Source organism: Tinamus guttatus, unplaced genomic scaffold, assembly GCF_059628265.1.
Source record: "Tinamus guttatus ecotype Peru unplaced genomic scaffold, ASM5962826v1 Tinamus_guttatus_pri_ptg000246l, whole genome shotgun sequence".
Classification (NCBI taxonomy): domain Eukaryota; kingdom Metazoa; phylum Chordata; class Aves; order Tinamiformes; family Tinamidae; genus Tinamus; species Tinamus guttatus.
The window spans coordinates 6,827,820-6,855,420 of record NW_028288780.1 but is presented as its reverse complement, the minus strand read 5'-3'; the positions used below and the strand labels follow the sequence as shown (position 1 = coordinate 6,855,420).

Here is a 27,601-nt window from a genome sequence, read left to right as displayed (position 1 = left end):
CTGCAGCCAGTATCTGTAGCCCTCCTCCCTCTCCACTTCTAAAAAAAAAAAATGAACCTATACCTTCCGTATAGGATTTCATCAACAATAAAGTTCTCCCAGCAATAAGCCTACCAACAAACTCCGTAAATGCCTTGAAATCTTGTCCTAAAATTGTATCAAGATGTGACAATTTATCTAACTTTTGAAAAATTACAGTCTTGAGGGCTAAGAATGTTTACCTGTGAGCAAGGAAATGGAGCAGCAAAATATTTTTTGGCATGAGAAAAAGTTGTACCTGCCATGGTATCCTTCATGAAGCAGGCCTAGAGTGATGTCTGATAAAGAGATCAGAAGACAACCCTAATAGTTCTTAGTCTTTTTTTTTTTTTTTTTTTTAATTAAATACTTAATTTATCGCATAGTTTAGCATAGGGCAATTCTGATTGTATAAACAGTGCTACAGAAAAAAATGGAGCAACCTCTGAGCTCAGATAACGTCAAAATATTTTGGTGTATGTAGTGCTAGTTTGCCACAGTTTAGAATTAAATTGAGTGGGAAATTTTTTCATGCAAAAAAGATCTAGCTAAACGCTGTTGAGTTAAATGAGTGCTACACTTTTGGGACCCACTAAAGTGCTCTGAGTTGGCCTAACCAGTTTATCAAATATCCCAGGAAGCCTTTATTAAATGGCATCTTCTTTCCTCTTTGGCATAGCCAACTGTGACCCAATCCAATGACAAGAGAAGAAACTCCATTTTAATAGTTGTGAGCTCTATAAACTTATAAGAAAAATAACTCAAGTGATATCACTTAAGGAACATAAGTTATATTGCATAAGTTTCAACAAATAATCCAATGGTAATTCAACTCCACCACAAACACCAGTTTTGATGTGATCATAAATTTCACCACTAATTACTTAGCTCAGTGTTAGTATTATCAAGGGTCACTTTGCCAGGGTACAAACAGGAGTATCTATACAAAATAAATAAAAAGCCCAAAAGACACAAAGCCAACAAAAAAAATTAAATTGCTATGAGATTTCTGACTTCCATATATAAAACATACATTTTAAAACCTTTGTTTTGCTTTGCTCTAATACAACACCAATCCAGAGCGGCTACATGCTGCTGGCAGCAGCAACACCTCCCCTGGACCTGTTGCCCAAACTGGACTCCTGTCCAAGGGGGAATGGCCCTTTGGCCACAGGGTGCCTTATGGTGCAGCTTAAGTCACACTAATGCCCACAGGAGGATTCCTGTTACTGGAACTCGGAGCTCATTAAACTCGGAGACTTCTACCCTTTTCGCTACTACTTGAAAATTCAGTATTACCTGGCTACTAAAAGTAAACCTTTAATAAAATGGAAAATGAAATATTTTTCATGTTATCTAGAAGAATTTACCTGATTCTACCCCACGGATGCTGTGGCCTCTCTTGAGCTATAACTCTGCATCTAGCGTCAGAAGGATGTAAAGAGTGAATCAAAACTGCTTTTAAGCATTTGAACAATTTTATGTGTATCAGCTCACAGCTGATGCAGGGATCATGAACATGTTGTCTTAACTTTAGTCTTAACTAAAGATTTGTTACATCTTCCTATTCTTTGCAATCTGAGCAATACAGCGTCTGTACAGAGGGGGATATTGCACACTAGACTTACAGACTTAAGTACATAGGAGAAAAATATTTAGTAAAAATCTGACAAGGCATGCTGCACAATAGCATAATAGAACCACATTAAAAATAGCACATGGTTTATGCGCTAGTTATTAAGGCATGAACAGGTCTTCTAAGGTTGAAACCAGAAAAAGGCAGCTTCATATCTCTGCAAGATCAGCCATGAAAAATTGAGTGTGGTTAAGATTCCCTTAAGTCATTCTAGCAATGTGATTAATTTCTTAATTTCAAATAATGAATTGTCATCTGTGTAAGATGTCTGAGATAACTGTTACAAACAGTTCGTTATCATGTTTTCACTGAAAAACTTGCAGATTATGCCATGAGCATTTGCCAGCTGTCTGTTCGCTGTTGCTATTGATATTACAATGTCTGTAAATAAGATGCGAAAGCTATAGGTAAACATGTAAATGACAGATATGTTTGGGACAGATATGTTTCTGATGAGATACTATCTTACTCTATTCTGCTACATACCTCATTCATATAAATTATACTGTACAATCAATCTGCTGTAGTTCACTTAAAATGGATTAATTTGGCACTAGGTAACATATGCCAGACATAGCTGGACCCTGGAAATTTTAACTCTGTTGCTCTTTATAGGAAAAGGTTGGGTGTAACATTTTAATCTCAAATATTTGTATTAGTTGTCTTTGAGACTGAAATCAAGAAAGTTCCGTACCGCTTAAAAAAAAAAAAAGAATAAAAGGAAGCGAGTCTGGGTCTGTACACTGAGTCAGGATGGGGAGTTTGCGCTACGTTCCCTTCTGCTCTTTGGGAAGTCCCAACATTTTTAGTCTTTGAGTAAGCAAAGGGAACTTTGGTCTCACTGACTCACTGGCATTTGCCAGGTCAAACTTAAAAAAAAAAAAAAAAAAAAAAAACACTTTGCTTGGATTTTGTTCTCCTTTCTATTTTGTATGTTATATTCCAAAGTGCAAATATTGTTGCACCTATGTCAGTATTACCTAGTTACAATTTCCTAATTGCAGTATACCTCTTTTATCTGTGTTTTCACTAAAGAAAGCCATCCAACGAGAGGAACTATTCCTATGAGCACTAGTGAAGCACTCCACATGAGGAGGGCTCTGTCACTCCTGGGCTCCCTGGCACAGGAGAGACCAGAAGCTACGGGGCCAAGTCCAGCTAAGGGCCACCATGATGATTAGGGGACTGGAGCATCTCTCATATGAAGAGAAGCTGAGAGAGCTGGGGCTGTTCAGCCTGAGGAAGGGCAGGCTCGTGGGGGTCTGATAAATTCCTGATCCAAGGGAATAAAGAAGACAGGTCCAGACTCTTCTCAGTGGTTCCCAGTGATAGGACAAGAAGAAACAGATACAACTTGAAGTACAGATAGTTCTGTCCAAACATCAAAAAATGTTTTTACTGTGAGCCTGGTTGAGCACTGGAGCTATTTGACCAAGAATTTGTGGATTCGCCATCCTCGTTGGTAATTAGAACCGGGCTCTGCACCACCCAGGGCCACCTGCTCTAGCTGCCTCTGCCTGAGCAGGTGTTAGAGCTGATGATCTTGAGTCCAGTCTAACCTCAATGATTCTTTGCTTCCCCTTAAAGCTGCCATTTTGAGTATGGCTTACACTACATTACAGAAACCAACATAGAGAAATTAGGACTTTTTCGGCTCTGAGATCCCACATCAAGACCAAGACACAAAGTTTAGATATCTAAACAGTTTAGATGTTATCAACTATTATTAACAGATTAGGTGTCCTAAGCTAATGTTAATGTTTGCTCTACCTCCCAGTTGCAATCTGAAGAATATGTATCATCAAAATCCTGCCAACCTGTCAATAAATTAAAAAATAAAGCCAGGTGCAGATATTTGGCATCTCTGAAGATCAGGATCAATATCATACAGTGCAACAGTGATGAATAATAGCTGTCAACCCTAGTGTCATAGACATACATGCAGGATCCATGGTATCGGTAACAAAGTGTCCTTTCTTCCACCATATTTAAAGTTTTTTTTTTTTTTTTAAAAAAAAAAAAAAAAAAAAAGGATCTTGCCAATACTTGTCTTTTTCTCAGTGGCTTCTGCTAGCCTTTCAATGGGCAGAGTCTGGAAGCTCTTAGAGTGTATATATACACACTTCGCATCAAAAATATGCTTTTCAAGTTGATCTCCTGAGCATGTTCTTCCTCAATTTAGTTTGCATTGCAGAGTGCTGTCAGGACACAAAGTAGATTCATTTTTCAAAACCCAGCAGGAAGACGTGCTCCAGAAGGGCACCTGCAAATGCTAAGGAGCCTTCAAGTGCACATGGGCTAACTGAAATAACCCTCCTTTGAAGGGTGCAGTATGGACACAGGATCCTTTGAGCCATCCATCTTAGTCTACAGTACTATTACTACTTTGGACAATACTGCTGGCTTTTGCCTTTGTTTTCACATTTGCCTTACTTAGAGAGAAGGGACTTCTGATTCTCATATACAGTGCTCAAAAGGGCAGCCATTAGAATCTGATTGACACTCCACTTACTTCATTTGCACGTTATAAAGCCTTTTGTCTTCAATAAAGTTACTCCAAACTCATACCTGTATGGGAAAAGAATTAAATGGACTTTCTCCTAAATTCCCTGCTTCCTCTAAAATCCCATTAATCCCTAGGATGCTTATCCAGTTCTGCTCCTCTCCGTTGCTAGTGAGTCTGCTATACTCTCTTTTCTCTGGAACAAATGATGTAAAGATCCTTGTAGGAAGGGAATTTGCATTTCATGTAGTCCTGACCTCCCTTACACAGATACTACTAAACTCACTGATATGGAATATAAAGGTGAAGATTAAATAAAGCAGAAGAAAAAAAAATGTAAAAACTTTTTTTTTTAATTGAGAAGACAGTAAAGCTCAATCTCTGAATCATTTTAAACTGAAAAAAAACACAAAAGAAAATTCAATTCAGTCCTGCTTTACCTTCACTTATGGAGCTGAACCAAAAACAGATCTGGTTTGTGAACAGATCATTTGCAATATGATTAAAAAAAAAAAAAAGGAAAAAGAAAAAGGAAAAGAAAAAAGAAAAAGGAAGAAAAAAGGAAAAAATAGAAAAAAGACCAACATAATCAAAAGCTACTAACAGAAAAGCTGCTCTAAAGACAAAACCTTTTCCATCTCTGTGTCTTCCACTACATGTTCTCTCCCCCATGTTGTTTATTTCATGGACAAGGTCAGGAGCAAATATGCAGGAGAGTAAATTTAGTGATTTTACCTGTATTCTGGCAGTACAAGTTTTCCAAATCTAATTTAAAAATTAGCTGTAAAACCCTCAGTATTACTAGCAACTGCAAGACAGAAATACAGACTGATTTGCAAATCTCACTTGGTTTCTGGATGGTATGACAGAGAAATTGCACTTTTTGGAAGAAAAAAAAAAGGCAATTTTAATGTTGAAGTTCTATATTGAACTGTAACAAGTTTTCTGGTAATTGCTCTCTACGCTATTTTGAGAATCACGTATTCCTTTTGCATTCTACCGCTCCCTTTCAGTGCTATCCAGCCTACCTAATAATAGCATCACTGCATAAAAAGCCCTTAAACTTTGTTTCACAGCTAGATAATCCTACACATCTTTGTCTAGAACACTAGGTTGGCAGAAAACAGAAACAAGCTCCCCCACACCTCCTTAAGGAATTCAGGAGTTTAAGTGGAATATAGTCTCATTTCCATTTATGTCCTGGAAAATATATCCTGTCAGTGTTCACAATCCTGTGACTTAGCAACAGTGTTTGAAAAACATGCATATTCCAAACAATACTGTTTATATTCACCAAGTCTGGGTCCCATATTATATTCAGTGATGACCTGTAAGAAGTGATATTTGTCTTTCTGCAGTTTAATAAAAAGGTGACATATTTACAGATTATGGAATCAAGCGATAAAAAAAAAAATCCTGATTCTACCGATATTTTATATGATTATTTGACTATGAACTAGCATTAGAAACATTGTTATATATTTGATGTTTACAAATAGCCTGTAAACTGCGGACAATCCTTTAAGTAAGGATTTTAGTAAGAAAAACACAAAAAAATGCTTTTCCTTGTGCATTGACAGAGAACTACCTATTGGTCTAAAAAAATCTAAGCATCATTAGTATACAATCTAAAATATATTACTGTAAATTCTAGCTGAGGATTTGATATTGTCATCTGTGCCATGGGATTATAAAAGCTGTATGGGTGCTACAGTGTGTAAGATAGATGACAGAGCAACAAGTTGGTATTTTTAATATTAAAAAAACATTTTTTTTAATGTAATCACATATTTTATGCCCTTTTCACAGTTAGGTTTACACAGGGTGCTTTCATGTTATCCTGAATACAGCTAACCATTTGTGCATGTACTATGTGCATGTACTATGTTTTTCCCTTAATTAAAAAAAAAAAAAAAAAAAAAAAAATCAGAGCCTTAAATAAATTCAGAATTTATTTTATCACTTGAGCTATTAAACAACCACGAGACTGAGAACCGAGCAGCTCTGGGCAAGAGGAAAGGGTGCTTGGGTGTTTAACTGTGGACAGAACTTGTGCTATCATGCAGCAACACCATAAATAAGCTCTTATATAACATACTTCACACAAAAATGCTACCTGGATTTCCAATGCACAGGTTTATAAATGGTTCCTGAAGGACTACTGATACTGTTAAGTTTACAATTCTAGATGCGCGTGCAGCAACTGAACGGAAAATAGCATTTCACAGGTTAACAGCCTGTGCCAAAAATTTGTTCTGCATGAGAGCGTCTGCATTCGCATGCATGGGATTTCCCTCTTTTTTTTTTCAGTGTTGTCAGGTTCCAGCTCTGGTATTTACTGAAGAAAGAGCCTTTACTTCCACTTGCTTAATTAACATGGCATAGTTGGCCCTGTGACTCTGTCAGAAGCGACATATGCGTCAAAAGTGGAATGGGTGTCCTTGCTGCAAGGAATTCTATTTTTAACCGTAAATGACTCATCAACTACTGGGGTGTCCCAAAAGCTACAATTTGTCAAGCTGTCAGGAGAAAGTGCAGAAAACAAAGAAAAAGAGGTCACATCTCGATTCGTAGCCATGGCTCTCACTGATTGTATGGGCAACAGCTCCGAAACGCAGCGTTCGGTGCAAGACATGCCCTCACAACAGGTATATTGTGCAATATTGCTTTGAAAATGGATTCTGATCTTTTAAAAACCTGGTCTGAATTATCTCCATGTTTATATTAGACAGATCTGCAAACTTGTCCAGTGGTAAGGAAGAATGCTGTTAATTCACTGGGCATAACTAATCTGTCCACAGGGGGAAAAAAACATGGAATGCCTCTTTGCAGATGCACTGTCAGATGCTTTAGGATGAAACAGAAAAATGCAGGATTTCATTTGAAAAGAGGAAAAGCATGAGAAGTATAAAAAAGGTTAGAACCTGTATATGAATTACAATATACTGGTATGCTTTTTAATAGAATGTAAAACATAATTTAAGAATGTGTTTCCACAAAAACACTAGAAACACAAACTGCACTGTATCAGTTCCTAAAAGGAGAGACATGGCAGATCTGATCCATGTATTTTCACTACATGAGATGACCCCCAAATTATTGTCTGGAGTGGAAAATTAACATGCTGTGGCAGATTTTCAGAGAAGTCTGTTCTCAGTAAAAGCTACTGGAACCTAAACTGCAGTAAATGTCTTCCCTCCCCTCCCTGTGTTTCCTATGTTACTAATGGTATCAAAATTAAAGCAAAATTTATGCAAGAAGGGCAGCAGAGGAAAAACTTCAGAACTTAAAGCACATTTTAAAAGTTTAAAATATTGTCTTCTAGACATGTCTGACGTGAGCCCGTAGGGGAATTAAAGCATGCTTAAGACTTTCTTGCTCTTGCACAATTGTAACTACAAGATCCCAGAATTGAGGAAAGGGAATTAGGAAAGAAAGGGGCAGTCTCCCCAAAAGGCAGATCGGAAGCTGTGAACACAAACCAAGAATCAACTAGAATAAGAGGTCTATTTGCTGTCCCTTTTCACTATGGTGTAAACAGGGTGATGGGTTTTTATTTCTCAATTAACAAGAGCAAAAGCAATTCACGGGGGGCAGGGGGAAGGCACATGGGGGATGTCAAATACCTACCAGCCAGTTCTAGTGTCTTTATCAAGAGGCACCTTTGGGAAAAGCTGCCAGCACATAAATTGAATGACAGATTCTGCTGTGGTGTTTGTGAAGGCACTATCTTTTTTTCTTCCCATAGCTGTTTGCAAAGCTCAATTATCCCACATAATGTGCAATAGAAAACTAGATCAAATTAAGTATTTGGAAAAAGAAATACAGCTGACTCAGTACGTCCTAAATACTTGGACCCCTCAAAAGTAGATGATCACATATCTATGTATGTGTACAACCATATGAGGAAATGAAGAAAATTCAATGATTTATTTTAGATTTCTTTGCTATAATTTCTCTGATCTCCCTTGCGTCTGTGTCCCAAGCTCATTTCAATGGAAAAGTGCAGGCAGATATGCAGTGGTCAGCTAAAAAAAAAAAAAAAAAAAAAAAAAAGCTAAATCAGTTCCAGAACCACCAGTATAAACTTTCTTGCCATTAATGTCATTGCTGTTGAGATGATAGAACTCACTTGCAACAGTATTAGGCAAGGGAAAAGTTTTCTGGTGTATTTTCTATGGAGCAGCTAAACAAAGTTTTGCTACAAATAATGATACAAGTGCTTTTGAAAAGTCCGATGGTACTAAATATTTGCTCATTTTATTATTTTCAGATGAGCTATGAAATGCTAAAATCTTTTTGAATGGCATATCTTCAGTAGCATTCCAATGTAGCTACACAGAGTCCCTGGTTAAAATAAATAGATAAATAAAAAGATATCCTCAAGTCAACAGCTATTCTAAAAGACCAAGTTCTTATTTGAGTTATTGTGGCCTTGATCTGCAGAGCAGGACATTACAAAAAGTGCTTTGGTAGCTCTGTGCCAGAAAGGGACTCATCTTCCTTGTGCTCAGATACATTTCAGAGACTTTTGAGTGTCTCTGAGTTTACCCATGAACTGTATTAGGAAAGGTGAGAGTGTTAAAGGTTGACTTTTTAATCAGCAGCACTTTCTTTTAAGCAAAAAATACTTTTGCAAGGTTGAAAACCTAGATACCCTTGCCCCTCTGCAGGCTTAGATCAAATAAACGGTCCTCATTTCATTTCAGCATCCCAGACTGCTCGCTCAGTCATATTACATTGTAGAAGACTTTTACAGGAAAAAAAAAATGAAAGGAAAAAGCTGTGCTTCACATTTAACTTAAAAAGGAAAAAGGTTGTGGACCAATCACTTGAATTCTCAGTAATCCCTCACTGCAAGACTGAATAGTCCTGCTGTGACCCAATATAGTGTGATTAGGACACAGAAGAAATATCCCTGTGGAAAGGTACCCACAAGCAGTGAGCTCGCAGGCTCTCCACAGAAGCCGGTGCAGCATCAGAGAGCTGCAACCACAGCGTTGTAGCACGCGTGCTCAAAGTGGCCAGACCCAGCAGCCCTGCTGCTTTCACAGCTCAGGAACCGCTCGTGTGCGGCTCACAACTCTCTCTCTCCAATCAATATCGGCATTCTTCATATTTCCTTGCAACCGGGATCACAGACTTAAAAAGACTTGAAACATGTCCGTAAAAAAGAGCTTGAAACAAGGACTTGAAAATTTTATAAACGTGTTCCAGGCATTCTTAGGGAATTTCTACCATTCAGAAATACTAGTTCAACCCGTCTTTCATGCTTTTCAGAGGAAAGAGGTAGATATATATATATATATATATATATATATATATATATAAAAGATTTCACCAATTTGATGAATGTATACACAAATATTAGAGTTCATTCATACACCAGTCACCCCATTCTTCCAGACTCAGGAAAACCTGAGGCAGATACAGAAGCAAGGTTTCTAAGCAAAATATTCAAAATGATAACCAAGATTGCATCACAAACACACGTGTATGCTGCATCAAGCTTCTGAAAAGTAGATTTACTGAGCCCCTCATTCAACATGTATTTGAAATGTACTTTTCCACAAGTTCCTTGTTTTTCAACTATCTAAAAAACTGCAGAGGCTGCCACTCAGACTTGAGAAACAACAGAAAAAAGGATTCCTCAGAGCCTTCCCCAAGATCAACAGCATTGCCCACACTGTGGTGAAAGAGTAAAGCTGATGTTAGACAGGACACACATGCTGATACCCTGAGAAGGAACCTCAATAACAGAATGGGAAACAGTTTCCTTCCTTTTTGGTGGAAGCAGAAAATTACTTGATACAGAAAAATCATGTGATAGAAGATGGCACTATTCTTTTATACTCTCCAACAAAAGTAAACTACATTAAAGGTCACTCATTTTGAAATATTTCAAGCAATGCATTGAATTAAATTTGTCCAAACTATTTAATTTAGTCTCTTGGTAAGTCAGGCGACACTGGATAGTATCCATGAAATCCATATAGACCTTCATAAGGGGTAAAGTCCAAAGAAGATCAAAGAAATGTTTTTCAGCAATAAGACTACTATGACATCTCCTTCCAGTTTTCTGTAGTAAGTATGGCCAAAGTGCTGCTAGAAGTTGAGATATTGAGATGAAGTTTAAATATATTCAAGATTAAACATAAACAGTCCATTAGGCTGTAGCAATAAAACAACTAGGTTTATGCGCCAGTCTAATGCACAAAAATATGAGTCATAGAAATCACCATCTTCTACAAAAAAAAGACAAAAATGTAAATGAAAACATGTAAACAAAAGTGAAGATAACTGGATCATTTCTTTTTCAAAGTTGTGGAACTCAAAGTTACCAAAGTCATGATCTTGTCAGTCAAATAGAACATTTAAATGTCCCTTTCATGACACCTTGGAAGATATTTTGTGTTGGATCTTACTTGGTATTACACATTATAAGCATCTGTAGCATCACTGAGGAACTTCTAGATATACTTTTCTTGTCTTATTATTATTTGCTGGAATGATAAATCTTCTGGGCAAGTCAGCACAACTGTGCCAGGAGAAAACAGACAATAAGACAGTTTCAATCTGTGTGTAAGCACTACAATTTTAAAATATATTTGTAGAAATAATGGGGGGGGGGGACAGAGAAGGGAGAGAAGAATACTTCTGAACTCCGCTTTCTTTTGTCATATTGAGAGAAAGCAGAATAAAGAGAATAATTGAAGGAGGGGAAAAAAAAAAAAAAAAAAAGATCAAAAAAATACTAGCATCTCAGTCTCCAGACTGAGACTCCAGACGGAGTCTCCAGACTGAACTTTGGGAAGAAAAACGCTGAACTCTGAAAAAAGGCTGATGGGGGAATACAGAGGAAGGAAAAAAGGAAGTGTGGAAAGAGTATTAGGAAGGTATCAGAGCACCAAGGAAATCGCCTCTACTGTACAAAAGCCAATTAATCAGTGTGTAAAAGTAGGAGGGGATGAATTTAGTCTAGGAGCCCAAATTGCTGTCCTACTTACGTGAATGGGAACTAGGTAGATAAAATGAAAATAAACTGGATGGGAAATTTAGTTTCTGTGCTGTAAATTATTACTCGATTATAGAATCAGAAAAATGAAGGAATGGAAGGCATATCCGTAAGTCCAGTAAACACAATCTCCTACCAGCCACAGAATCACCAGGCATGCATCAAACTGAGCTAACAGTTGTGTTACCAGCTGCTTTTACAGGAAATTCCACATCCATCATAGGTTTTCTTGGCCACTACTGTCACAACTATCAAACTTTTCTTAATAGCCAGACTAAATCATCACAGTTATAGATTATACAGAGCACATCGTCACCGCAGAGAAGACTGTTGGTTTTGCTTCTGTCATAGTCAAAAATCTGTTATGTCTGCTGTCCCTCCATTCCAAGGTGGAGGGATTTTTCCTTCCCCAGGCTGAAAAAAAATCCTTACCCTATAACTGCTCCTCATTCCATTAACTTACTCATCACAAGAAGTTTTCTAAACTTTTAATCACTCTTGACTTCTGTTTACATATTTCTTTGATGTCTGTCTACGTATTTCTCAAAGGATGCTGCAGTAAACCAAATGTGTTCTGAGGCCTTACCAAGGATTTAGATATCCTACTGGTGTTAGACTAGAAACCCTACTGCTATAAATGCTCCCTTCATTCTTCCCACAAAATAATGGAACAACATTTTCAGTATAAACATCTGACTCCTCTGAAACTCAGCCTTGTAATGTGGATATATAGCTTACAGGTGTTAAACTAGACAACACCTAATCTGGAGATGAATTTCTTTCATTCTTCTTTAAGAGGTAAACTACAGAAAGCTCTGTCACACCAACCTGCCAAAGCCTGCAATGCAGATTGCTTTCCATGTCCAAATCAAATTTTTGACTATTCAAGTTGATGAAGAAAAACTAATGTAAAAGTGCTTCAAAACCCATTAGCAAATTCCATCTAGGTCTTAAAAAAAAAAAAAAAAAAAAAAAAAAAAAAAAAAAACTCTTTGGATCTGATTCTTGAAATACGATGCTCTCATTTGTCCAGTTCATATTCTAACAGACTGCAACTTTAAAGGGTACAAGAATTTGCTCATGAAAAACGAGGACCTAACATTATGAAGAACAAACTCTTAAACTTGCTATTTTCAGTATAAACACTATTAAATCAAGTGACATGTATTTACACAAGGGGCCTAATCTGCAAAGTATTCACACAAATAAAGTCACTAAATATCTCTGTATTTATGAAGTTAGGTTATTTAAAATTAATTAACTATTTATGGAATAACAAAATAACACAGGCTTGAAACTCGGTGATGACTTAGCATGCTCTGAGTGCAGCTGGAAAGCTGCAGTTTCAAGAAAAGGACAAGGGGTTCCTGGTGGACAATTTAGACATGAGCTGGTAATGGGCAGCGGAGAAGGGCAACACTCCCCAGGGCTTCATTAAACCCAGGAGTGTTGGCAGGAGATCCCCCCTACCCAGTGCTGGTGAGACTGACCTGGGGTGCTGGGTCCAGGTTCCCCTACACGAGAGGCATAGAACTACTGCAAGCAAATCCAACAAAAGACCACAAGAATGATTATAATCAGAGCATCTCTCACATGATGAGAATTTTTTTTCTCTTCACTGTGAGGGTAGTTGAACACTTAGAGCAGGTTGCCCAGTGGGGGTATGGAGTCTGTCCTTGGCTAGACACAGCCTTGGGTAACCTGCTGGAGGTGATCCTGCTTTGAGCAGATCATCTCCACACTTCCCTTCCAGCCTCAACTGCTCCATGGTTCTAAACCAAGACAGCTCCAGTTACTTGTAGTATAAACCAATCAGTAAAATATGCAAAACCACCCAAATGCTAACTGCATATTTCCAGAACAGCATCTACATAGCAGATATGCATTTCATATCACAAGTTAAATTACTGTTTTTTTTTTTTTTTTGATTTCATGCTATACCATCACCATGGCATCACATTACCTATCATCCATCCACTTCATGTTATATTTCAGAAACATCAGCTACATTGCAATGTTTTATAAAGCCTAACATTCCAGAAAATGTATGCTATTTCCATTTATCCTACCATCAGTATTATGTGGCACTATTAGCAATAAGAATAATAATAAGAAGAAAAATAACCATTATTTTCCAAATGTCTCACTTTGTCAATTAATATAGAAGGACATGATTTTGGGGCCATTTTATTCCAATAGAAGGACACGATTTTGGGGCCATTTTATCCCAAATCTATCTAAAATATATCTTTTTTTTTAAACTAATTTTCAACAATGTTTTGTAATTTATCAAGACAACTGAGCAAGAACAATCTACTGTCGCTGATTAACGAAAATTTCATTGTATTGTTTTGCCTACAGAAAACAGGATATTTGCAGATTGCCTACCCAGTGATTATGTACAATTAAATGAAAAACATTGTAATCCAATGTTGATTCATCAATGAGATAACCACATACAGAACATCTATCTCTATTTATAATAATAATGATCTAGTAAAGACACTTCCAGAATAATTTAGGAAGAATTATTACAGTATTTCTCTACCCGTACATAGACTGGAAGGGTTACTCAGGCAGTCTTTTACAAATTTAATCCGTGAATAATTTGCCCAACAAACTCTTTGAAAAAGCATGTCTGAGAACAAACACAAACATCAAATGAAGAGGATGGATAGCTCAGAACATATGCACCTAAATTCCACATGTACACCTTGCATCATACTCAACACCTATACTCCCTGCTTGCTATATCAGAGACAGATTTCTATAACAATCCCAGGAAATTCACACAATCATACCTAATTCTAAAATAAGTGATCACAGAGGAGAGAAAAAAATATATCTCTCTCATTGAAGAGAAGAATGTACCTTGCCACGTTATCTGCGTTCACACAAATAATTGTGCGTCAGCCCTTGAAGCTTCTTCTGTCATTTCCCATACCCCAATTCACGTCACGTTACAGATTTCAAAAGCTCCCGTTACTGAAGTTTCAGAACCTCCCAGACATTTGTGCTCTTTTTGTATACATGCACTATTCTATACAACATGATTCCACTTTTCACTTGGGCAGCTAAATGCTTAATAACAAAAAGTGCAGAAAATATTTTTTTTCCTCCACCTTCTGCCTTGTTTGTTTGTTTTTGGCAATGTAATAATTGCAGCACAACTGTTGCTGTGCATACATGGCTAACACCATCTGCAGCCACCAAGGGCTTTGTGTCTTTCTGGTAGGGAGCTGCCTGCAGAGGCCATGCACTGCACCGTGCACCCACCTCAGCATCCCCTTAAAAAAGCACTAAGGACCCCTGGTCCTCAGCTAGGCACACCTGCCTATGTAACACTCTGCAAAATGCCACAGGAAAGTGGTCATAGCCCTGAACAACAAGACGTGTCAACTAACTCAACAACAGTGTACATGCCGTACGTACAACAGTAGAGAAAACCAGCAGGAGGAACAGCATGCTTAATGAGTTTTAATCAGTCTTCAGAGATGTGCATGAAATAGCAACAAAGACTAAGTGATCTGAAAGTAATGACTCAACAGATCTTAACTTACATATTTAACATAAATTTTCTTTACATCAAAATCAAAAAATGATATCTATTCACTCCAAGTACAGAGCAGTTGCTAAAATGGAGTGATGACTTCAGAAATTAACTTCTTATTTTCCCTGTTTTTCTAGAGGAGAGGTGGGCACAACAAATCCAACAGATTTACTTTACTTTTACTTTTTTCAGCCTGAAGCAAGTGCCAAGAGTTGCTGGGGTATTAACCCAATAAAGAACAGTAATAACAAGAATGAAAATTGACAAGGAGACTGGCTGCAGGGTATCATGGGCTATTTGGACAATCTACATGAGAACATCTGTATTATTTCCCAAGAATTCTCATTAGATAGGAAGTAATACTTTTAAATTTACTTGCCAGGATACAGATCATTGCAATTTTAGCAATTTGAGCAATGGTAAATATCATACAATAACATTTTCTTGAACCAGATCCCAGAATATAAAGACAGCTTCTTCTTCTCTACTCATGCACCACAAAAAAAGAAACAACTGTGGTATACACTCAAAAGTATGAAAAAATGTTCCAAAGAGCATTTGGCGTGGGATAATGAGTGCAGTAAGTCAAAAAAAAAAAAAAAAAAAAAAAAAAAAAAAAAAGGTTTATGAACACAATAAATTTTGCATAAAAGAAAAACTCAATATAAATAGGAAAATGAGGCACAAAGCTAATATAATTTAAGCCTTTCTTAAATGCTCAGATACGAGGACTGAAATGCCACACAGAACCTGTATGCACTTAAAATGCTTCAAGGACAAAGGAGCCTGAACTACATATGTCCTGAGCAAAAGGGCTGCGCACGGCTAAAGCTGGGCACTGGAGTGGAAAACAGCATTCTCTTAAAACTGCAAGATATATCTGTAAAAGAAAATTATGCTCTAAAAATTTGTGAACCATTCATGACGTTAACCAAACTGTCATCTTAAGGTCATAATAAAATTTATTAGAATATTTTGGAAATAGCAGAATATGATGAAATTTTCAGTGCATTTCTCTACTGAGAAAGATGCATTATTAGGCATCTTAGACAGATGTTGATTTTCTTCTATGTTGTGCCAGAACTTTTGAGATTCACTTGAAAATCAGATAGAACTGCTTGATGTTTTCTGTTTTACAATTGAAATTTCAAATTGCTTTTTTCCTAGAACTATGAAAGTGAGAAAAAGTCACCACAATGTTCTGCGGATAGATGTGGGTAGTGTGGAAAAACTGAATGTAGTGGAATTAGAAGATGGGTATCTAAAAACCTTTGACACAGGCTTACTCATCTGTCTAGCTAAACTTTGTACCACAGACACATCTTTAAAATGGGTCTTACGATCTAAAGAAATAAACAACAAAGACGCAAATTTTCCTGAGCTATATATAGAAGGCTATATTTGTACTACATTTAAAAAAAAAATAATCCTCATCAGGCTTGCAGGATTTTTATAAAACATTTTTACCAATTATCTTTCCCAAGACAAGATGGCAAAAGTAGCTAGCATGCAGCATAGCCAAATATGCTGCACAAACACAACTTATCCTCAAATATTCCCACATAATAACTGAGTTCAGGAAGATAAGAAATAAAATGCCACACAGGAAAGAACTAATTTTGCTAGCAAACCATTCCAAGAGAACATAGTGGCTTTGCTAATGACACTTTTTTCCTCGCACAGTCACACAGGAAATCTCTCAAATAGAATATTTCCAGTGCATTTTCTCTAAAGTTAGTCCCATACACTGGCAAAACGCTCTCTAAACAACAGGAAATCAGACATTTAATTTTTGCATTGCTATGATAAGCACATTCTAGTATAGTATCTCTAACAGCTTGATTTCCAGCTATCACTGCTAGTAAGCAAGTAGCTAAAAAAGCCCTGCTTCACACTGTATACTAAAGACAAGGCCAAAGATCTGCCTTGAAAGAAACCACGCGAGATTGGGCTCAAGAAAACTCTATTCCTAAAGGAAAAGATGATCCTTTCTACAAATGCTTCATATGTAGGACAGTACACAAATATTCAATGTGCCACCTGGTGAGAGTGTACTTTCTGCTAACTACTCATATATTGTTTTTTCTATATTTAATAAAACTCAGGAGGAGAATGGATAATATACCAGTCAGTCTCTACAGTTAAGCAGAAGAAATATTTTTCTTCTTATTAAAGAAGAAACAAATTAAAAACATTTTCCTTTTTCTTATCAAATTCTTTGATTAATGTTTGATATTAACTTTGTGGTTCCCTGGTGAAAAACAAACACTATCTGCAAACACCATAACTTGGAACAGAGCTCCAAAGATAAACTCAACAATTAAAACTGTTGTAAATCTCATTTTCCCAATCTCTCGAAGAATTATTTCACAATTAATACAATCCCAAGTGAGCCAAGCTGCTCAATCATTCCAACCTTGCTTGTGACAAGCATACATCTTTGTGCTCCCTTCTCTTGTCACAGCTTCGATGAAAGAATTCGTAGATGAGGGCATATAGGGTGTTAGCTTCAGAATTTTTTAATGAACTTCCAGAAAAGATATATTTAAACTTATCTGTGTTTTTTAATTTTTTTCTTTTAAATTAAATTTAAATAACAAGGCAAGAATGACTAGAAAAATGCATTTTTCTTAAGGTATACATTTTCTTAAAGTTAATGACAACTTTACATTTAGGCAGTATCTAGATTCCCTGCGTATCAGACCGACATGTATAAGCAGTAAATATTTTTGAGATTCTCTCAAATACATAATGAGAAACTGAATATTTAAAAAAATATAGAATTGCCTATAAGTTTAACTTTTCTGCTTTCCCTATATGAAAAGAAATAAAGCTGTCTAATTAAGAAAGCAACAGTTGCCGACAACCTCTGGGCTCAGCTTGAATTGATGTTTGTGGATCTGTGTGTATAAATCTCCCCATTCACAATTCCACTGTTATTCTTAGATCCAGCTGTTTTACACTCATTGCCAGATGGCACTTTTATGTCCTATTCTAATCAAGTATATTATGCAACGCAATATTGGGAAAATTTAGCTATTTAATAGTAACTACACTGGGGCCTTTGAAAACACAAACATCGCCAAAAAAAAAAAATCCAACACGCAAGTGAAATATATAAAGCAAGTTGTGAGGCTTCTATATTTTCATCTTATCATAGCTCAGCTTTATTATTCCCATGTGGACCTGAGATTTTAATGAAAGCAAGGTACATTTCAAGAGACGGGGCTGAAATAACTGGTTATTAGAAAGGAAGGTCAGTAGGCCAGACCCAGAGCAGGAAACGTGACTTCGTGCCACGAACAGCTCCCACAAGAGACAGCGGGAGCCCCGAGTTACCAGCTGGCTCTAATTGAAGCTCTGCTACTGCTTTTACTAATGATGCCTAAAGATGACCACAGCAAGCAAATATTTTTCTGTGCTCTATGAGAGTCAGCAGTGCAGCGTGGAATGCAGAGGTCAGGATGACAAATGAAAACGGAAACAGACAATTCATCCTTAGTGCTGATGCCGTGAAAACTCAGAAAAGTACTTCCATATGCATTTGGTACAAAGCTGCTACAAACAGAAGGATAAACAGAACCGAGACAGGGCAGGAAGGAGGGTTGTGCAAACATTAAAAAAAAACATGAAAAATGCAAAGGGCTGGCACATGCCTGGCTCTCTATTCTACTGCAGCTCTGGCCGCTGGAATTACCTAATTCCTCATGGAATTAGGTTTTCCTCCTAGCAATTACGGATGATTCCATTTTTTTCTTACTTTGAAGAAATAACAATGATAATTTTTTTAAAGGAAACAAACTAAAAAAGAATCACCACTATGATATGTGATGCCATTCTGTATCAAAGGAAATAACTTTCTTAATCAAAAATCTTCTGAACAGCCTCTTACGCCTTTTTATTTGAAAGTCTGGTTTAATTCAGACTGAAACCAGAAGATAGAATTTAAAGTGAAACAGCATCTAAAAATAAAAATGTAGCAATTTGGTTGCTCTTTAGATAAAGATTAAAATACTTATGTGAGTAATATTTATAGAATTTTTTGGCAAATTTTCAATATTTAGCCACTATTTCCAATATTTAAAAAATCAATTGACCAAGAAAACAGCATTTTATGAATATAATTCCACAAATAATGGAAGGAAGAAAGAAGTCTAGTCCTCAGTAGTAAGTGAAACATTTCCTACCAGGACTAAATCTCTAGGTATGTCAAGACAGTCATTTTCTCTGCTAAATGCTTTCCCAGTTTAAGGACTGAAATTAGTTGCTAGCACATACCATGGAAAGCATACATATTCCCTTTTTTAAAAAAGTGTTCTGTATATATATGTATTACTGTACCTGAAGATAATGATTCAGGCTCCTTAAGGTAAGAAGTGGAAGCACTGAGTAAACAACAGAATAATTTTACTCAATACTATGGGAATAATCATTTTATAATCTTCAAAACAAAAAGCGTTCCCTCCTTCCACTGAGAATGAAATTTCTTTAGGTTTTGGTCAGAATCTTTCCGTTATTTTTTTCGGCCTTTTACTATGAAAAATCAGTTCAGTTGTATGCAGAAGCACTTGATCACAGCAGTGTTCACATTTTGCAATTCAGCATGGCGTAAAGATGCCCAAATTTGTGCCAGAATTAATACAGAAATGCTTTATGGCAACGCACAATAGCTAATTGGTTCTGCCCAGGTGAAGGACTAATTGGTAGGGAGAAGGTGCTATGCTGAGGGGGTTACTCTTCTAACTCCCCAGAAGAACGTGCACATCCAGGTTTTCCTTCTTTCAGGGCTACTCCTACCAACACTGGCTGGAGCTGAATGCCATTTCTCTCGCACATCATGAAAAAAGTAGGCTCAGTTTTTATTTACAAGATAACACAAGAAAATTTTTCATCCTGTGAAATTCTGGGGAAAGCCAGGAAGATTTCCTTCATCTTCCTTCCTTTCTTGTTTTTCAGCAGCCTTTTCTAGGGATATTTCTTTCTATGCAGTTAATGGACAGAGACTGCTAATGTTACCATTAAAAAGGACATACACATTCTGAGACATCTCACTCTGGTTTTAATACCTTAAAAACAGGTATTTGATACCCTTCTTTACCCTTTTCGTACCCTTCACAGAGTACTGTGCCTTTCAGTGGATTCGTAAGAACTATTTTCATGACAGTTCTTTAGTGGTAACAGTCTTTTGCGGTTCCATGTAAGTTATGCTTTAATGTAGAAGAAAAAACAGTAACTGGTGCTCTTAAAGATAAATAATTTAATATAGGTCTTGTTCTAGCCTTTGAAAACGACAAGTCCATCATTCTAAAACATACCCACCTAGTCACGCTGCATACTATATATATGACTAATATGACTATATATACTATATATATGACTAATATCATCTTAACTTTCAGTAACTGACCTATAGAAGCATTCATTTTCCTGTATCTTTGCAGATCATTCATCATAAAATTAATCAAGCTTTTGTAACATTTCAATCATTTTTTACTCTCAAATTACTTCGCTTTTTCAGCAAAAGGCCCTCCACATGCAAAAAAAAAAAAAAGTTGCAGTGTACGTGAGGAAAATATGCAGTAGATCTGATGTTGAAGTGATCTGCAGTACATTTTTTAATTTGCAGCAAGACAGTGAGAATGAAGCACACATAAAACCCCTGCAAATCAGAATAATCCCATTTTTGTAAAGATGCATGTTATTAAAAATAAAAAACATGGTTATCCCCACACTTATTGTTTGTATAACTAATCTACTCATTATTTACAGGAGCAAAATCTAAATATGAAGACCCATTTTCATGCTATAATTTCTTTCATATATTTGTTTTGACAGTTCTCACAGTATGTATTAGCCTCTACATTCCAGATAGATTATAGCTGATACAAAATTTCTAACTATAAACTAAAAAGTACTATATATCTGATATTTTACTTGAGCTTTTCATTATATGTACATGGAAGTGAAGTTTTCATACTAAAAGGGAATTAATTTCACTAATCACACATTTAGAGATCTTCAATAAGACTGATATATCGCCCCTTTTATTTTCTGCATTGCTGTAATGGTTATCAGATCAAGTGCTAATACTAGATAAAGCAAAAATATTCTGTATTTTGTTAAAAGTCTTTGTTAAAGAAAAGTGTCTATGGAAAGAAAGGTAGAGGAAGAAAATATATGCTAGTATATTAACCTGAGGTTGCTGAATGTAAACTGTAGCAGTGGATTAAATATTGGCTCAAAAGCTATTAAAATCTACAAATAAAATGCTTTTCTATCCACATTAAGTGAGCCGCAAATAAGTACAAGCAGCATACAGATTAGGTGACCCACAGAAAGTTCAAGCATCCTACAGAAATCTGCTCCCATCCCCAAAATTTTCTCAGTGTGGCTGTTCTTAAGGAAAACAAAGTATTCCAGAGTGCAGTGTCTTAAAACCATTAAAGGCTAAATTAGCTTCACTGCAGACAATTGCCCCCAGAAAGCGATTTATGGATTTCAGTAGTCTGAGACCAAAACAGAAACAGATTTGACTTCTTTTGACTTGGGCACATTGGGCATGGACTAGTGTCATTGTCACTTCTAGAGTTTTCATAAAGATTAACTAAAAATTGGCTAAAGTGAACATGAACTCTCCACACGATGCTAAGCAGCAGCAGCTGGGGAAAGATACCCTACAAGGGTAGCTCAAGATAGAGCCTGAGCTTTCCCACTGCTAAGTACCTCTCTACAAAGGAAACCTCCACTTCAAGACACTTGTGTTATGCTCCAGACACCTTGACTACAAGAGCAGCAGGGCTTGAAATTCGCACAGGAAAGGGCTCACATCCACGTTTCTGAGAATGCTTTCGCTGGTGCCATCACCTGCCTGGACATCAATAACTACAGATGTCACAAGCAAAATGACTTATTTGCTGAGCAACACAAGTGTGATTTCACAACACAGTCACTGCTGTTCCAGACAGCTCTGCTAGCTTGGAAGGAGCAGCCTCAGCCTCCTACTGCATATTAACTGTTGTAGTAAAGAGAAAAGATGTTTCTCTGATTTTTATAGGCTAACCTTCATTTAGGAGTAATTTATCAAGCCCAGGAGCTGGAAATTTGAGTCAGTATACTACATACATATATTGACTATTTCATTGATCATTTTTGTTGTTTGTTTTCAGAACCATTTCAGAGGTTTTCTGAGACACAAAATTATTTCCTTTGCAAACTGCATTTTTTGGCAAATATCCTTCTCTTGTATTTCTTATTGTAGTCTTAATTCTACTTATGCATACTGAAATGAAAAAAATAGTATTTTGCAACCATCTGTGTATGCAGAAGTACTGCTTTTCTCTCTCCTTCTGCAGATCCAAGCTGACCGAGTTCAATCTAGTTAATGCAATTTTTTTTTTCCCCCCCATACCTAAATTATTTTGAAAGACTATACAATAATTTTAAGTTCTTCAAACTCAGGCGATGAGGATAAAGCACCGAGTTGAAGTTGATGAATGGAGCAATTTAAAGATCTATAATTGCTATGGCAAAGGAGGGAAAGGAAAAAAGTATCAGAATACTCACTTTGACGAATCTATGAAGTATATTACAAGAGCACCAATACTAAGAGCGAAGACTAATACAACCTACAAAAGAAAAGAAAAAAAAGCAATTATTTAACAGAGTTAGAATGAAACTTTTATGCTTTTACTCATAAAAAAAAAAAAAGGACAGGTAAAATAAATCATAGAATAGAATTCTTTTCATTTCAGCTGTCATTTTCTTCCCCCCCTCCAAAAAAAAAAAAAAACCACCACCCACCACTAATCCTGCTTGCATTTCAAACACTACATATCATCACAGGATGCTTTCCGGCATTGCAGGAAGCCACAAGTAAGCCAGCTGAATCCTGGCTCAGGAAAACACAGTCCACATACGGGTCCTGAATCCTAAGTGCAATAACTAGACAGTTAAATTTCAAGTGACAAGCAACCCCACTGCATGGCACTTGTGTCGCAGTGCAGCTTTATCATTGTTATCCTTCAAGAAGGAATCAGAAGAGGTTCCTGTCTGCTGCACTGAGAATGGGAAACAGATAGGAAGTTGCATCTCTTGCAACACCTATCTGACCTGCTGGGCTATGGCTTCGAAACAGCAGCTTTAAGTCATCTGGCAGGAGCTGCTTGAATAGCTGCTTACAAATAGTGTTCCTTCCAAAAACCCTCAGAAGGGATCGCTTAGGACCCGATAGACCACAGGTTACTGCCAGGGACAGGTAGCTTCTCACTTCCAGTTAAAATATGAATTTAGGCCAGAAGCAGCTTAAGCTTAGCACATAGTCTGCCCTACCGCATACGTGAAATGCGTGAGTGGTGTCGTGTCTGTTCCGAATGAGCAGACTTGGTCACATGTATGAGCACCACCACCACCGCCATCACTTCTTCTGTTGACAATTTCAACTGTTCAAGCAAAAGATGGACACAGAAACAACAACTTGTTCATTCAGTACTGACTTGAGGCCTAGAAGCTTACACTGCAAATTATCAGATGTCATTTGACTAATAAGAAATTATTTCCCAGACTGCATCAGTAGAGTCTTGAATCATCCATGATTCAACAGCTCCTCCGTTATAAATGAGAAAGAAGTTGCATGGAAAGTCTTTCAGCTACAGCTTTCTTAGACTATAGTTCCTAGACTAACTCCAAAATTTGGACTTAACTCCAAACTCTCCTCAAAAGTTTTCTCAGCTTGGATTTTTTTTTGGCTTTCTGCGCAGATCATTCTTATTAACCCATGAAGTGAAAAACAATATGCCATAAGATTTGGATTTCATGGAAAAAGAATACTATTTTCTTTTTTGAATTTAAAGAAAATAAATATTTTTTAAAAGAGCTGGACACTTACTATTACCACCTATATAATAAAAAAGAGAAATTCTTAATAACTATTATAACTTAAAATATCTCTTTCTGAAGCAATCATATTAGGGTAGAGCCCAACAGTTACACTGCAGGCAATGCAAGGGCATGTGCAATGTGCCAGTTCTAAATAGACATAATGAAACAAGAAGGTGGAAGCTTCTCTACTCTCAGAGCTTTCACTGAATAATGTAATGGCAGTACTGGGAGCAAGGCACCATTGTAATTACCATACCATTGAGCTTTGCAGAGTCAAACATGCACGTATTTTCCAATAACAGAGAGAAAAAGTCATCCAATATCTTAACACTATATCACAGCTATATTTAGGTAAAAAATGGGTTGCTTTTGATTAAGTTTTCACCCCTTCTAGAACTTGTTCAGTACAGCTTTGTGCTTTGCAAATGTCTGAGAAAGAATGATTCACTTAAGTGAATATAATTACCTGTCCTCTTATCTGATCCCCTTTCATCTCCATGTGAGATAATAGTGAGACACCCCAAACCACACAGCTGGCATTACAATGCATAGTGCCCCCAAATCCAGCATAGAGGGGAATCTTAAATACTTTAACCTGCTTGCAGAGAAACATATTTTTCCATTCCTAAGTGACAGTGGTATCGAGTCAAGCTTTTTATGGCAAATGTGTAGAAAAGCCAGGTTGGAAGAAAAAAGAAAAAAGAAAAAAGAAAAAGGAAAAAAAAGATCAAAGTTACTGAGTTTAGATCTCCTTTCAGATTTGAATCCTTGCAAAATTTGTGGGTGCCAGTGCCTGCATTTGGAAACTTTTGCTAGCTTTGAAGTGTGGTAGAAAGCTAAACAGACTTATATCCCAAACTCTCAGTAACTAGAACCTAATAGAAACAAAGAGGCATATACATAAGTGAATTATTGTCTTGTTTATTAACTAGGCCATGGGGAGAAAAAGCCTGCTTGCTCTGTTTATTATTCCAATGCATTTGGCACAACTTTGTTATTGTTACACATCCATTATAGCTTCCCTCTCCCTCTCTGGAAGGAACAAATCTTTTAATTTATCATAACTTGGTGTTTGTTTAAGATTGAGAAATGTGAAGTCATATGCTAGAAGCTACAGTGACTAAGCACTTAGTATTGAATTAAAAATAAACATCAATCTGATTAAAGGAAAAGGGGAAAAAAAGCATGGAATAATTGCTGCGTATCCTCAAGTCTTCCAAAAAACAAACAAAAAAAATTCAACAAAAATGTACAGTATCTTTTTGAGGCATAAATTAGCAAAACAACAGAAAAAAACACTTTTAAAGAATTAAAAAAAAAAAAGAAAAAAAAGAAAAAAGCAAGCAGCATCAGTAGAACTGTGACTAGTGACTGGTGAGATCCAGGTGCACATTAACAACAACCAGAAGAAATAAAATACCCTCGAATATTTTGTGTTATGGAAACATACCAAAACTGCAGGGACCATACATACAGGCATTGAGAAAACACCATGAGAATGAACACCACCTCCGGAAGGATCAGCACACCTCCCAGAGTCAGGGCTATGGAACAAAAAGCTTAATATTGATAACCTGGTGGGTGGCACTCTTTCCCTCATGTCTGAATGAATTAATGTCCTAGCATTATTGCAGAAACATGGGAAAATGGGAAGGCTATTGACACAAGGGAGGACAGATATAATTAACGCACACAAGCAATGAGTAGTGTAAAGGTTCATCAGGGTGAACTTTTGTTCAGCCTCCCACTGTGCCAAAATACTTGAACCTTCTGTAAATGATAACACAGAACAGCACAGACCTCGAGAGCTTGAGCAGAGGGAAGGGACATCTACTACTACCCTCCTCTCCACATTAGCTATGAAAATAAGCAGTAAGCAGGAAAGGAAAAAAGAAATTCAGGAGTCCTGTTATGTGAAACACTTGAGGGCACAGCCTTTAACTACTAGGAATTTAAAAGGAAAAGTCCCTGTGAGCCCATTTTTCCACACCAGCCTCGTAATAAATGTGTCAGAAACATCATAGCAAAAGTCTAGACTATTTATGTGCTCTTACATAGCAATCTCTGTTTCTCTAAATTGCTAACAAAGTGTTGGCACCACAGGTGTTCGCCCTGGATTAGATTTTGATATGTATATCCACAAACAGCACTCCAGCCCATGACAAATCCTACAAACTGTGAATCCATCCTGAAGGAAGTATGTGTATCTAGACAGGTTTTAAACTCTTATCTGAAATCAAAAATAAGCCAGGAATAAAACCAGTTTCCAAGGTATTTGTTACGCTAGCTGAATTCCACTCTGATTACTTACAATCTGGCTGCATTTATTTCCCTCACTTTGGATAGAGAATCATGTAAATCGTTCAAACGTAAATTTCCAAAACTCGCACTTTCCTTCACTCTCCTAACTATATAGAGTCTGTGTACACGCATCCCTATACTGCCATGTGTATGTATATACTTATATGTATATATATATATTTATACATATGTGCATCTATGCATCTATTTGCTGAAGACCCATCCATGAAGATACATCAGAGACAGATCAATCGGTAATGCTTAAAGACTTTTACAAAGTAAATGTAAATAGAAGGCAATCTCCTCTTTTCCACCCTCTCATGACAATCCATCTCCCATGACATTTCAAACTGTGAATCTCACATGATGCTTTTTTATGACCATTTTCTTTCCTATACATACTAAAAGGCTTGTATGGTAAATGACACCGCTTACTCTCCCATCGTGTTTTGCTTCCACATAGCTTATTCCGTTCTGAGCTTATCGCCCTGGATTTCTATTGGAGTTAGAGAATGAAAATATCTTATATGACATCCATTAACTTAATCATTTTATTCAATAAGACTAGGTTTTCAGGAGCACTGGAGAGTAACTGGTTCTTATTAAGCTCAGGAAAATGGTGAGAAGAAATATAAATAAATAAATAAAACATTTTTTGGAAGCAAAAAGACTGGAAAAGTCGCCCTAGAAGACCTTATCTCTTCATTTGATGGCCTTCTATTTTCACATATTGCTCTTCAGAATTCTGTCTGACACACACCCATATATCTATATCAAATAAGCTTCCTTTAGAAGCTTTGATATTTATAAATATCAAAGCAAACCTGCTTTAACCATAATAATGGAAATCCATTTTATTCCTTTAGTAGACAAATGGAATTTACTTCTCTGGGTTAATTAGGAACAAAAAGCTGCATTTTTTTTAATGACAGGCCAGGTACAAATTGCCTTTCAGAAGCAGGAAAAGCTGATGCTTCCCTGCTTCCCTGATGATCCCAGCATTAATTCTGAGAGTCTAGAATATGCACCAGTATCAGTACAGCTACTAGTGTAATGATCCTAATACTTGAGCAAGTGTGGACCACAGAATGGTCAAAATGGCTTACTTGGCTTGATGATTACCTGATATTCTATTTGCAAAGAAAGGACTTTTCTTACATGAAATGCTAAGTGGTTTGAAACTGTGTATGGCAGCTGATATAAATCGCTGACCAATTAATAACCTCTTTAGTTACTATACATACAGATAAAGGGAGAGCTATTTACTATAATGCAGTATACGCTTAAAGCAATGCTTGCTCTAAAAATCAGTATTCTCCACTCGTTTTTGGTAGCACTTGCTTCATTAAGTGCTGGTCTTTATTATTCCCTTTGAACATTTAAGACTGAACTAAAGCAGCTGCATCATGTTACATCATGCGATTCATACTGATTCATCCAACAAGATAGGCTTCAGAGCTATGTGGTTTATCAACACAACTAAAAAGTAATATTTTTTTATAGCAAGCAATAGAAAGTTTCATTCAGATAGTTCTTCCTTTATTATTATAACCTATTAACCAGGAATACAACAGTGATGATATCCAAAGCCTATCAGCAGGACCTAGTACCATGCTCTGGGAGGAGCTGTCTCCTGCCTTTTCTCCAGGCTCAAACACATTGCCCTCTCTACAGCCTCTTTGGTCCCCCTTCTTTACCTGA

General features: G+C 36.8%; 1 protein-coding gene across 17 annotated transcripts in view; it reads right to left on the bottom strand.

Moving 5' to 3' along the window:
• Nucleotides 1-27,601, bottom strand: part of KCNMA1 (potassium calcium-activated channel subfamily M alpha 1) — a 432,171-nt gene that overhangs the window by 217,584 nt on the left and 186,986 nt on the right. For all 17 annotated transcript variants that reach the window (XM_088526419.1, XM_088526403.1, XM_088526411.1 and 14 more), the window contains exon 3: nt 22,286-22,347. In XM_088526419.1, the coding sequence (XP_088382545.1) occupies nt 22,286-22,347 (62 nt within the window). The remainder of the gene's footprint in view (nt 1-22,285; nt 22,348-27,601) is intronic.